Source organism: Halichoerus grypus, chromosome 2 (assembly GCF_964656455.1).
Source record: "Halichoerus grypus chromosome 2, mHalGry1.hap1.1, whole genome shotgun sequence".
Taxonomy (NCBI): Eukaryota; Metazoa; Chordata; class Mammalia; order Carnivora; family Phocidae; genus Halichoerus; species Halichoerus grypus.
Window position 1 is genome coordinate 90,843,031 of NC_135713.1, and position 13,770 is coordinate 90,856,800.

General features: G+C 37.0%; 1 protein-coding gene across 19 annotated transcripts in view; it reads right to left on the bottom strand.

Annotated features, from left to right (window-relative positions):
• The window catches only part of ATG10 (autophagy related 10), a 404,709-nt gene that overhangs the window by 77,810 nt on the left and 313,129 nt on the right, over positions 1 to 13,770 (bottom strand). For 18 of the 19 annotated variants that reach the window (XM_036067321.2, XM_036067272.2, XM_078067096.1 and 15 more), the window contains one exon: positions 9,029 to 9,167. In XM_036067321.2, coding sequence (XP_035923214.2) covers positions 9,029 to 9,167 — 139 coding nt within the window. Of the gene's footprint in view, positions 1 to 9,028; positions 9,168 to 10,437; positions 10,878 to 13,770 lie in introns of those variants that run through there. The other variant, XM_078067102.1, reaches the window with a different exon arrangement.

The window sequence follows — 13,770 nt, forward strand, 5'->3', positions numbered from 1 at the left end:
AAATAGGTATCTAAATTTGTAAAATAAAGTAGAAAGAAGAAATTACCTAAAGACTTTGAAATTGCACACTGCTGGACAGAAGGTGATCTTACTACTAGAATTTAATGCTACTTGGCCCAGAGCTATCAAGTCCTCAGAACTTAGGGTTGTGCTCGCTTAGGCAAGTGGACAATAGCATTTAAAGAAAGCTCATCACGGGCACCTGGGTGGCTCAGTCAGTTGAGTGTCTGCCTTCGGCTCAGGTCATGATCCCAGGGTCCTGGGTCGGAGTCCCATATTAGGCTCCCTCTCTCGGTATCTCTCTCTCAAATAAATAAATAAAATCTTAAAAAAAAAAAAAAACCCACACTAAAACTAAAACTATAACACTCTCACTCCTGTGAGCTTTTTTTTTAAAAAAAGGAAAGAAAGAAAGCTCATCAGTATATCAAATCATTAGACCCAAAGAAGTATTTGGTCATCAAGTGCAATAAAACTTGGGGAAATAATCTATCCCAACCCCTAACGCCCCCACCACAAAGCAAAAGGTATTGTACTCAGATTCATGGAGTTTAAGTAGAGATGTAGACTGTAGTCTACGGCCATACCACCCTGAACACGCCCGATCTCGTCTGATCTCGGAAGCTAAGCAGGGTCGGGCCTGGTTAGTACTTGGATGGGAGATGTAGACTGTAGGAAAAGAGCACTGGACTTGGAGCCCAGGCTGAATTTGAATTCTGGTGTCAGCACTTAACTCTCTACGTGACTGCAAGTTATTTGGCTTTTACCTGTAAATGAGTATAATTATCCTTCTCAAATCCTGTTCATGTGAATGGGCTTGCATCAGTGAACACACCCAGGACTGTGTCAGGCACACAGTCAGAGCTTAATACCTAGTAGGTATCTCCTCCCAGCCCCCACTGCACCACTTCAGTACTTCCCATACTATAAAGCTAAAGGATTCACTTACAGACCACTATTTCTTAGAATTTTCTCATGTTTCTACACCATGCACATTGTGCTGGATGACATAATATACTAATACCAGAGGCAGGGCATTTCTCATGTTTGACCAGAAAAGTTGAACTTTTCCTCAACCTTTATTTTCAATAAATAGTAATAGAATATTTTGATACATTTTCAATAAGTATCTTCATCTTGGCATTTATCTGGTGGCAGGAGACCATTATCTTTTGATAAATAGTTTTATTCCATTGACATTTCCATGTCTGTAAAATGAACAAGATTTATTCATCCAATTAACATTTGAATGTCATGTTTAGGTACAAGTTAAAAACAAGCTGCCTTCAGTATCTGTGTTATATTGTTTTCTGAACACATTTACAGAGCAGGGCCAAACTTTGCCCTTAAGATAAGCACTACATATCTTCAAAATACGCACACGTGTGTGTGTGTGTGTGTGTGTGTGTGTGTGTGTGTGTGTGTGTACTGATATTGGAAGAGGGGGGTAGGGTCTTAAGTACTTCAATGTCAAATGGTAAACCAAATAATCAAATTATAAAAAGATGACATGCTTTTAAAATAATTTTCAGATGTCGAAGTTATAAGAAATCAAGTTGTAGGATAATAAAATGTTAGAGCTGGTATAATTAAGGCAACCAAGGTCTTGGGAAACATACATCAGCCAAAATTATGCAGCCAGTTCATGACTGCACTGGAGCTGGAATTCAAGTCTCAGTGACCTTCCTGCCATCCCCAGCAGCCTCTGGGGGCGGGTCTCAGTACCCTTCCCACCATTCCCTGCAGCCTCTGAGGGCAGAGACTGCCCCTATCCTTTCACCACTGCAGCCCTACAGTGTAGTTCCAAGCCCCACTCACACATTGCAAATGCTTTATAAATATTTACTGAGTAAATGATAAATGAAAGGACACCCTCCTTAACTTTATTTCCTCTAAGACAGAGAAAGGCTTTGCAGACTTAGAGAAGAATGCTGGGTTTAATATCTGGCCATCAATAATGATTTTAATTTTACTCCTTAAAATATTTCAGCCTACAATCTAAGGATGGAGTAAGTGGTTCGGCTATTACCACTGTCAAAACCCGGCATACTCTGCTGGAACCATTCATACAAAATGCAATAATCAGCAGCTACCAACAAGGTGGAAAGACCCAGAACAAATGTAACAGAATATTTTCATCAGATTTGATGCTACGATTGAGGGTGTGTGACATATGTTTTCAGAGAACCTCAGATTTACAGGAAAACAATTAACATCTTACAATACAGGAATTAAAACAATGATCTGGTCAACTTAGAAATAACAGATAATTACAGAGTTAAAAATAATAAGTTCAAACATAAAAAGATGCATCATGCTCCTACATGCATGTTTGTAAGAGGGCTACCCACTTTCTAGAAAGACAAGAGTGTTTTCTAAGTGAATAGATGTGACTGTATTCTCTAATGCATTTACAGACTGTTTAAAAATGCATGTATTAATGATGATCAAATGAGCACTTGTGCAAGCTACTATGACAAGAGTGCCAATCTCTCCAGCTTCTGCTGACCATCTACACTGCAGACAATCTGGCTAATATAGCTTTTCCTCTCACATACAGATATGACAATAATGACTGTGATGTGGGTTCTTTTCTCTAAGCCTTTATCATCAACTTGCCCAGTCAACGCTCATGCCTTCACGATCAAAGACATACAAAAGTTAGTTTTGTGATCTTTTATGCTAAAACAAAAAATTTTGACCTAATCAGCAATTTCTCCAAAACCATGTCATACACTACTGACACACAAAATATATTCAAAATATGACTGTGATTCTAATTATTTCAAAACCAAATGGAACCTTCATTAATTCCACCGAAACCATTAAATGGAGACCATCAAATATATTTCAAAAATCACGTCATAAAAGTAGAGCTTAAATATTGCAGAAACTTGAAGAACTTTGTGATTTTGAATCTATCTATTTATGAAAACCGAAGACCCAAAACTTTAACTTAAAATAAATTGTGGGCATAAACAAATCCTTGGTTAAGCTCATGAAACACATTATTATGTGCTTTCATGTTCAGTTGAAGGTATCTTCAATCAGAAACTTTAAGCCCTGTTAAGAGGGTCTATTCTTTTCTGTCTGGCCTCAGTCAGAGGTGACATAAGCATACTCAATCAACAACTACCTAGTTTTAGACCCAAGATATTCAATAGCACCAATTTTAACATACTTAGAAATCTCGTTAATCACACTGAGGCTGAGAAGCTCAGTAAAATCCCCTGCATGCTTGAAAAACTGAAGCAGAAGCTGAAATAATTACAGCAGCAACCCACAAAGTAAGCATGGCAAATTAAGGCCATTTATTTAACAAGTGTTTATTGAATGCCTACTGTATGCCTCTATCTCCTGGAATGATGATACACATTTGAGCTAAAGGAATATTCTGTCAGCAACCTAGAATGTCAATGATAAAAGAAGAAGAGACATTGGATGAAAAATAGAATAATTAAAAAGTACAATCTTTAGCAACTGCCAGTAGCGTTTAATTTAACAATTTTCATATAAAATCTCTCAATTGAATAATAACCTACATGTCAAGTAATCTATATATTACTCAAAATGTGCAGCTCTCTAAATTTCTTCCTTATGGAGCACAACACAAACATTCATCTATCCAGGAAAGCTAAAATATAGTCTCTCTCAGGTAAGAAAATAAATTACCTTCTCATGTCCTCTTCCTGGCCTTGGATCCACTTAAAATCTGTTGCTTTTTGTATATATGGTATTTTGCACTAATACAGGTTAGAATAAACCTTTTGGCTAATTAGTTCTCCCTGTAGTTTTGTTTCACATTTCTCTAGCATTTTCTTCTTTAAAACATTTTTAAACCAGGGCTTGATTTTTCAATGGGATTCTATTCCCATCGTATGTTTTAAACAAGCATCCTAACTCCCCATACTATTTCAAACGTTTACATGGTTCAACAAATAATTCTTGTTAAATTTCCTCTATTGTTTGATTTTTCAATTTGAATATCTTTGTATTAGTTAATTTTTCATTATTTTTCTTAATAACTTCCATTGTTTGCTCTTAAATTTGATTTCAATCCATTCAGTCTCTTTTTAGTGTACCAAAATCCATGTTCCATTCCATTATCATAGCTTTATAACTTTATATAAGTATACGTGGCATATATGAACTTTCTTAAAGATTCTCTATGATCAAATAAATTAAATTAAATTATCTGTCAAATCATTTTCTATATTCTGCTCATTGTAATCATTAACGAGAATCATTTTTGCCTCAATCTTTAAGAACCTCTCCAATCCACCTTTTCTTTCCTGTTCAACAAGCTGCCTTACCTCTCACTTTGCTGGCAACCACTTCCAAACCATTATCTCTTTCATAATTTGACCTCAACATATCTTTCCAAATATTTCTTCCACAGTTCATCTTAAGGAAACCTTTACTTCAAACTGGCCTCTCACTGTTCCCCAAATATGCCATGCTCTCTCCAGCCCTACAGCTTGGCACCCACCCTCCTCCTCTTCTCCGATGCTTTTTCCAGCCTCTTCAGAAAAGTCAACTTGTTACCTTCCCTTGCAAGTTGTTGGACAGAGCTGTGGATACTTTACTTTATTCTCCAACTTCCTCCAACTCCATCTTTCTGTTTTCCTGTTATTCTCTTCTAAGCACTCCAAAGACCTCCTCTTGTTCCAGACCACATTGAACAAGGCTCTTCTTCCTTCTCCTTGATGATATACACACTGCTCTAAGTCCAAACTTTCCATTATTCTTCCTTTATGCTGGCCTTTATCGTGGTTTGCCTTTGAGAGATAATTATTCCTTGGCTATTTCTTTCTCCCTGTTCCTCCATGAGCATCCTTTAGGCATACAGCAAGTGGACAAATCTTCCACATGAAATATCTGGGTTACATTTTTAATTCTATACTCTTACTCCCCGGGCCAATAATAGAATGGATCTCCAGAAAGAACAGACATTCAGTTGCTGAATGGAAGAAATGTTTCCTTCCCTATTCAAAAGCAGCCCTTCTGACTAATTAAAGAAATATGTCAAAACAGTTCCCAAGAAGAACCCATATGTCAGCCAAAGAATTAAATATTTTGAAAATGAGAAGAACCATTTGGTCTCTTTTTCAATAGAGATTGAGAACAAAGGAAAAGAAGAAAGACAGGGCAGGAATAAATCAGAATTCAAACTGAAATAAATATAGAAATCTCTAGTTGTCATGAAAGGGAAAACTATGTAAGCTTAGGACTTTGGTGAAGCCCTAAAACATTATGTATATAGCTAAGGTTTTTCACTACGTTTCTAACACTTGCCACCAGCTTTTGACCAAAACCAAGTCCTCAATCAAAAAGGAAAAATGGGACATAAAAAGGTGCTGGAATGATGGGCAATACACAAAGCCTTTAGCATGATACAAATACTTCTTTAAAACAGTGTGCTTCAAAAATAGTTGGGTGGGGGGAGTGGAAACAGTGAGCACTGAAGATGGCAGTGTTTTGTGAGAATGGACTTCATAAACTACAAAGCACTATTTGAATATAGGCTATTTATTACTACGTGACAGGAATGTAGTTACCTCTTACCCACTGCTGGGTAACAAATGGTATTAAGTGTGTCCCACTACTTCTTCCAAACTTCAAATGGCAAAAGTAGTTAGGGGAAAAAAAAAATACTGGGAAGGACTTATTTCTCTTCTTAAATCCATGTTACCCCCGAGAGAACCGGGCTCCTAAATGTCCAAGTAGTAGGAATGAGAGGTACTCAGCAGCAGAATGCTGGTGCAATTTGGCTGTTTTCGCCTTCAAGGATCGAATAAAAATATGTGTTTATAGAAGTGGGGCAGCTGCTCAGCTAGTTTGGATGCCCACCCTTTGAGTACTCAAGACTTGCCATTTTCCTTAATCAACTACTTCTGTAGTCTCTAAGAAGTATCAAACTGGAGAGTAAAAGTATATAGATGTTTTGGGTCCTGAGCTTCCTGGAGACAACAGCATCACTCTCTTCCTTATAACCCATCAGAGCAATTCAAATAAGGCCCGATCACACTGTTTCCATCTTTGGGTTGTATGCAGAAATGGTTAGAAATTCCTCATCATTGGTTCATTCAGTAAATACTTGTTGATACTATATCACAGCAGATCCTGTGGGTGTCAAAATGAGTAAGACAAATAACAAATGTCACATATGTATTACACACACACACTACCATGAATAAAGCTTATCACTTTGTAGGTTATAAGTACTCGCTATTAATTTCCTTCCTCCCTCTTTTCACCTTACAGCTCCATTTTCTCGCTTACCATTTTATAGGGGACAAGCAAATAATTCTCTTATAGTGAAACTTGCGATATTATATACGATATGATGTGAAATGATGTGGTGTGATGTGATATGACATGGAAGTAACAAGAGCAAGTGCCATGTTAGCTGAGTCCTGGGCAATAATAGGCCTGGTGGACACTGGCCAATACAGAGGAATAAGAAGTAATCACAATTCAATGGATTTGCATTTCAAGAAACACAATAAATATTTCTTCTGGAATCTAAACCAGTTGATAAAAGAAAAGGTCATGTCACTTAAATGCGAATTACTACTACTAATTGCTTTACTTAAAAAAAAAGGTAACAGAAGAAAAATCAGAGCAGAGCAGAGAAACTAATTTTTACTAACAATCAAATGCAAAAGAAATTCTAAATATCTGTCCAAAGCAGGGCTAAGTGAACTATTTCTGAAGCAACAAAAAAGACCCCTGAGCAAGAAATTTTTATAATCATCCTCTTTCTAGGTCGGAACTCTGTTAGAATGAGACAAAGAAAAATCTGGACCTGGAATAAGAGGAAGATGGTAGGAATCCATTCACCACACTGACAGAGATCTGTTTAACAAACAGATGGAGGGCCAGAGAAATCAGATAGCGCAGAAAAAGGGAATGGATTAAAGGGAATAAATGAAAAATTATGACTCCAGAGTAAAGGGTGAAACATTTTTAGAACATCCATTAGGCTAAGTTAGTAGAAAAGAGAAAAGAAATTCTTAGAATATGATAAAGGAAAGAACCATTTTTCATGTTCCTCCACAAGAAAACATTCAGTATGCTTTGAAAAATTAAATTAGATATTTTAATTTACCTGCGTAAATACTAAATGAATTCTGGAATTTAAAAAAGTCCCTAGTGCTCATTCCACACCACACAGAATGGGGAGGGAGGAACAAGGAAAGCTGCCATGTAAAATAAATGACTTGTTGGGGTTTTCTTTTATTAACCATAAATAAAGGGGGTCTTACAAGTATATAGATAGGACCCAAGAAAGCAAGTGTGGTATTTGTTTGTTTTTTTTGTTACTATTTTTTTTTTTTTTAAGGAACAGAAAGCCATCATAAAGAAAAGATCCCAGGAAGTCTACAAATTTCGTTAAAATATAATTGGACTTGCAGGAACAATCACTGTGCTGTACTGTAAGGGGAGCTGTTGGCACATAAGAGCAAAGTACACGTCTGAGCTCATCCACCAGCCTCGGCAAGACCCACTTCCAGCTAGAAGCAGTCATGTTTCAACACCTCCGACTCCCTAATGCTGACAAGCTCAACAACTTGTTTTGTCTCTGGGAGCTCTTCTCTGGTGATTAACTGCTTATGGTGAATACTAATTATAGGAAAGTACAGTATTGAAGAAGTAGTGTCCTATTTCCTTTACCTGCAGCTTCGATGCGTCTTCGAATCTAGAAAGATACTAGGTAGAGCCACTGCAAGCCAAAACCAAGAAAAGTATTTCCCCTCCCCCATGGTAAATAAATGTATCCCCTTCTGCTTTTTAGGATAACAGAGTTCACTGACAATAAACCCCCTTAACCTCTGGGCTCCAAACTGAAGAGAATTACAACAATAAAGTGAGTGTTTTAAAGGCCTATAATAATCATATGGATAAATCTGCAGCAAGACTTTGTGAATTAGTAACTATCAGTGTCCTCAATTCCCCATGTCCCATGTTGAAAATTTACCCCAAATTGTCAGTTCTTAGGAATTGCACCTCAGATTAAAATCTTCTCACCAGGGAGTCTATGAGAATTTGTTCTTGTGTTTTAAATCCTAAGTGCTTGTTAAACCGCCAACACTGCAAAATTAGAGACCATTAAACAATATAAGGCAGCAAGTGATTAAATCTACCAAATACACATTCAAAGCAGCTTAAGCTACTTTTTAATTAAAAATAAAATATCACTGGCTAAATTCAGATGTCTTAGCTACCCAGAAAAAGTTAGAAGGCTGTTCAAAATGCAAATGCTGCTGATAAGGCCAGAGAGGAAAGGAGAAACAGGGTAGGGGGTGGGCTGGGGAGGCAGCTCCTCTCGTCCTGAGCCCAGGGAGACAGGGCCTTGCAATGCTGACCCGGTTTAGTCAGAGGACGAGAAGAGGGAGTCATTGCCGCGCTACTGGGTGAGAACTCCATGTGGCTGCTGATTAAATAAGCTTTATTAGCCAAGGCCTCAGAGGAGACAGGGTGTTCCACCTTCTTGGCAAGGGGAATGAGTTGAGTAACAGCATGGCAGGAAGCTACGGCACTGGAGATGTATAGATGGCCGAAGGAAATGTTCGTGCTATTTTTAAATATAGCTTGAACTATTTGATAAACCGTTCTTGAAATAATTATTAGCATTTGGGGAAGGAGACATGGGGGCTTTTGAATTAACAGAATCGCTTAAGAATGAAAGACATTTTTACTGTAAAGTTAGAAGTACATAAACATTGTAGCTTTACATTGTTCCTACTTGTTTAAGGAAAAGAAAAAGGGCCAGGGGCTTAGTCAACGTTGGGCAGGAGGCCAAGAATCTGAAGATCAGACTTAAGGCTGGGATGATATCATTCACTCTGAAGTCTTGATACTCTTTCTAAAGCATGAGAAAATTTACTGGTAAAACCTTACCTCACCCACAGTTTTCTTATTTTTAACTCTATTTTTTTTCCTCTCAAGAATAATTTTCTAAATCTGCTTTCTGCCTTATATGTAAATGTTATGAATTTACATCTAGCAGGCGACATGGTCTTACCTAAAAAGCTTGCCCTAAAGTAAAGCACAGGCACTTGGTAGCTACAGGAGTATAAGACATGATACTCATATTTAATCACTTCGCTTCCCGTTGTGGTCTCAGTCACTTCAAAATCATCCAGGGGTAGCTCTAAAGCCTCCTGAAAACAAAAACAAAATGTGTGTGTCAATAAAAAAAAAAAAAAGTACATTAACACAGAAAGGGAAAGAGGAGGTTTTCTTCTGGCAAAATAACAGTTAAATAAATATAGCACTATGAGGTAAGGAAAAGGGAGTTTCCAACATTAATGTTTAACATTTGAGTCCTGGGTAAATAGTAAAACCAGAAAACATTAGCATTAAGTAATTCCAGATTGTTTTTGAGAGACAAAGCAGCTCTGGGTAAAGAAACAGGAAGGAAAAAAAAAAAAAAAGCAAAAGATCTATTGCAACAGCAACTCTGAAAAATCTTTACTGTACAATTTTAGCAACAAGATGATGGCTATACAAGCTACCTTCTTCCCTACCTGTGAAAGCTAAAAACATCCTAACAATGAACAAGAGGCTGTGAAATGTCCCTAAAGATTCTATTGTACTTGCCAAAAGATGATTCATTGTGTGCTGAACAATTCCCAGTTCCATTTTGAATAAGAAAGTTATTTTGCAAGAGGCTGAGTTTGTTAGGTAATTTTCAAAACCTGAGATGAGTCTGTTTTCTTTATTATTGTGCTATCTGTGGCATATTTCTATGATAAATCTTGATATTTACGATAGAATAGATGGCAAATACTAATGCCAACTTAAACACAGTTTTTGTAAGCAAAGATGGTTATAGCCAGCTCACTTCCCACTAATCATTCTTTACTGAGGGACTTTTTTTTAATTATTTGTGGGTGTTTCTGAGGAATTTATCTTAATGTTTGGAAGCAATTAATTGGACATGTTGAGTCAGAATCTGGTTCCATCCACACTCATTTATTTGGGTTGATTCGGGTTGAAGAATTTCCTTTGAAATTAAATTACTAAAAGGAAAGAAGAAGTTGGTTTGGCTCATTTCTACCTCTCATTAAAACAGTAACAACAATGAACAATAGGAAAGAGTTACAGGAAAGATTTCGAACTTTATCAATATGAAATAAGGTTTCCTGTGAAGATAAGTAAAGCCACAGACTACTCTCTAGATCTGTATCTGCTTTACTAATTCCCCACTCACAGTCAATTCATTGGGGGAGATACTACACTAGATAAATCACAACCGAAGATACTTACAGAACAGTTTTCACTAAACTCCAGTAAACACTATCAATTAAACACAATGAATTAAATAACCAGAGAGAAATCACTGAAATATATAGTCCAGAAACAGAAAGTTCATACAGTAGCAAGAAAGAGATTTTTCTGTTTATTTGATTTTTCATTAGGCAAAGTTACCTGTATCTCCTTTAAAAGCAGTTCTTCAAACCAAATTATTTCTTTTTGGTCAAAGATTAGGTTGTTTAGCATTTATAATTTCCTTTCTTTTTTAACATTATAAAGCATTATGTCTTCGTGATAAAAAATCATTGCAGGGGCACCTGGGTGGCTCAGTCAGTAAAGCCTCTGACTCTTGATTTCAGCTCAGGTCATGATCTCGGGGTTGTGAGATGGAGCCCTGTGTTGGGCTCCACGCTGAGCGTGGAGCCTGCTTCGGATTCTCTCACCCTCTCCCTCTGCCTGCCCCCATCCCTCCTTAAAAAAAAAAAAGAAAAAAAAAATCATTGCAAATACTGTAAAAGTACATAAAATAAAAAGTGAAATTCCCCTCACCCCAGCACTTCTATACCTCTGGTATGTATCCATTTTTAATAGGTCAGTGTGTATTTTTCCAGACTTTTAGAATTTTTTGGCCTACAATCACATACAGACATATACATCCACCCACCCACCCTAGATTTAATCATGATGTATGCGGGCACCTGGGTGGCTCAGTCAGTTAAGCCTCCAACTCTTGATTTCAGCTCAGGTCATGATCTCAAGGTCGTGAGATTGAGTCCCAACTCAGGCTCCGCACTGGGCACGGAGCCTGCTTAAAATTCTCTCTCTCTCCCTCTTCCCTCTGCCCCTCTCCCCCTCACACACACACTCTCTCTCTCTAAAAAAAAAAAAAAATCATGATGCACATACATATATTCCTTGATTTGATATTTTTGCTTTTCATTCATGGACATCTTATCATGTCCTGCCATGTCAATGCTATAGATTTTGCTCTTTAATGGCTTTATTGTATTCCATTACATGACTATGCCATAGTTTATTTGTTTCTTTTAGCATTTCCATATTGCTAGATATTTTAGGTTGATTATAATCTTCTGCTGCTACAACTAATACTGCAATACATATCATAGCATATATATCCTTATACACCTCTATTTTTCTGTGGTAGATTCCTAAAGGGGGCATTATTGTATGAAAGAGTATGTGCGTTTTAAAGTTCAACAGACAACTGCCAATCTATCCTCAGAAAAAGACTGCATCGATTTATATTCCCAGAAAGAATGTAGGAGAATGTCCTTTCCCATATCCCATAAGTACTTGAACATTATTTGTTTGTTTTTAATTTCTGTGTATTTGATGAATTTTTAAATGTCATTTTTTGGTTTTATTTTTAAGATTTATTATTATTATTATTTAGAAAGAGACAGGGAGAGAGTGGGGGGAGGGGCAGAGAGAGAGAGAGAAACTGACTCCCGGCTGAGTGCAAAGCCTGGCTCGGGACTCGATAGATCTCACAGCCCCGAGATCATGACCTAAGCCAAAATCAAGAGTCAGACATTTAACCAACTGAGCCACCCAGGCGCCCTGCATTTTTTGGTTTTAAATTCTAGTTTCTTGATTACTAGTGAAAGTGAACATCTATTAATATGTTTATTAGTAATTTGCATTCTTCTGTGATTTGCCTGTTCCTACCCTTTGCCTATTTTTTTGATATTTAGTTTGCACTTTTCTTATGGAATTATATAAACTCTTTGTATATTAGAAATAACTTTTATAGGCTATAGATATAGATATATCCTTCTGCATCACAGAAAAACAAAGATGTGCAAAGATATGTGTGATATTAATAAGTATGTACATATATATATAAATAACATTTTCATTCAGTTTTCTTTTTAACTTCGTTTCTTATTTTATCATAAAGATTTTTTTTCACTTTTATGTAGTAAAATCCGTACATTTTCTCTTTGCAGATTCTGAGTTACCCACCTTCATTAAAAGACCTCCTACTTTGGCCCACCTCACCCTTAAAAATTTTTAAATGTTAAACTTTATTCTGTTTTTAACTTTACATTTAGATCATTAGTCCATCTGAATTTTGTTTTTGTGTATGGTGTGAAGTAAGAATTTTTCCCAGAGGATTTCTAATAGTCCCTCTTTTCCCCATTGCTTCTTAATGCCACCTTTACCATAAATTAAATTTGTGTGTATGTTTATTCCTTATTCTCTATTGAGCTATTTCTCTCCTTAGACAATCACTGTCCAATTCTTAGTAAATACTGAAGTGGGTCATTAATTTATGCAGCAGACTGCAGATATAGACTACCTGAGACTCAGTCCTGCTAGGGAGGATGAAATTCCTAGAAAGAATCTCGTTCACTTAAACTCAAATTCAACACTCAGGTATGCACTGGGGTTGACACCAGGTACCTGCCAGTGGTGATCAATTGGACATAAATCCAGTTTCTCTGGAACAGTTAGGAGGCCCAAGGAGAGAGGACAGACAGAACAAGCTTCCTGAAGAGCCATGAGAAGTCTCACTCTAATCACTATTCTCATCAGCAGGAGTACCTCTGTGGGGTTTGAAGGCAGGAGTGTTTGAGCACTCCTCTCACTGGGAGGGCTGCTGTGTTTCCCAGTCCCTCACTCTGGGCAGCTACCTGTGGGCAAAGACATTTTTGCATCCTTAACTCATATTAAATGAATTTGAATCCTTGGCCTGTGTCTGCCAGGATCTATCCATCATTCACAGTGACCTTTATGATGCCCATGCAAATGTCATGCAATTTGGAGATCTCAAACTTCTACATCTTTTCTGCTTCCCGTTCCGAAAGTGCCAGATGGTATTAGACTAAGGTTCTTATCTTATTCGTCTTTGTACTCCCAGAGACTCTAACACAGAGCTGAGAATCATAGTGAGCAATACTTTCTATTTCAGGAGCAGACCTGTTTCCTCCCATCTAAGTATTCTACAACAAACTTCACAGTTAATTCACCAGCAACACCATCCCCACCGCAAGGTCCAAAAAGAAGTAAATGGAGGAGTAAAAATGCAAAAGATCACCAAAAATGACAAACAAATGGCAAGTAAGCCATTAAGCAAATTAAAACTACAATGAGATATCACTATGTATCTATCAGAATGGCTAAAATAACAAATAGTGACACCTTCTAATGCTGGAAGAGATGCAGAGAAACTAGATCATTCACACACTGCTGCTTAGACTATAAAATCATACAGCAATTTCTTACAAACTAAACATGTAATTAACATACAACCCACCAATTACACTCATGGGCATTTATCCCAGAGAAATGAAAAACCTGTACACAAATGTTCACAGCAGTTTTATTCAGAATAGCCCAAAACTTGAAATATTTCAAATGTCCTTCAAAAGGTCATGGCTAACCTGTGATACATCATTCCACATTACTCAGCAATCAAAAGAGCAAACTATTTTTTTTTGCTTTCATTTTTATTAAGCTTTTTATTTTAATTCCAATATAGTT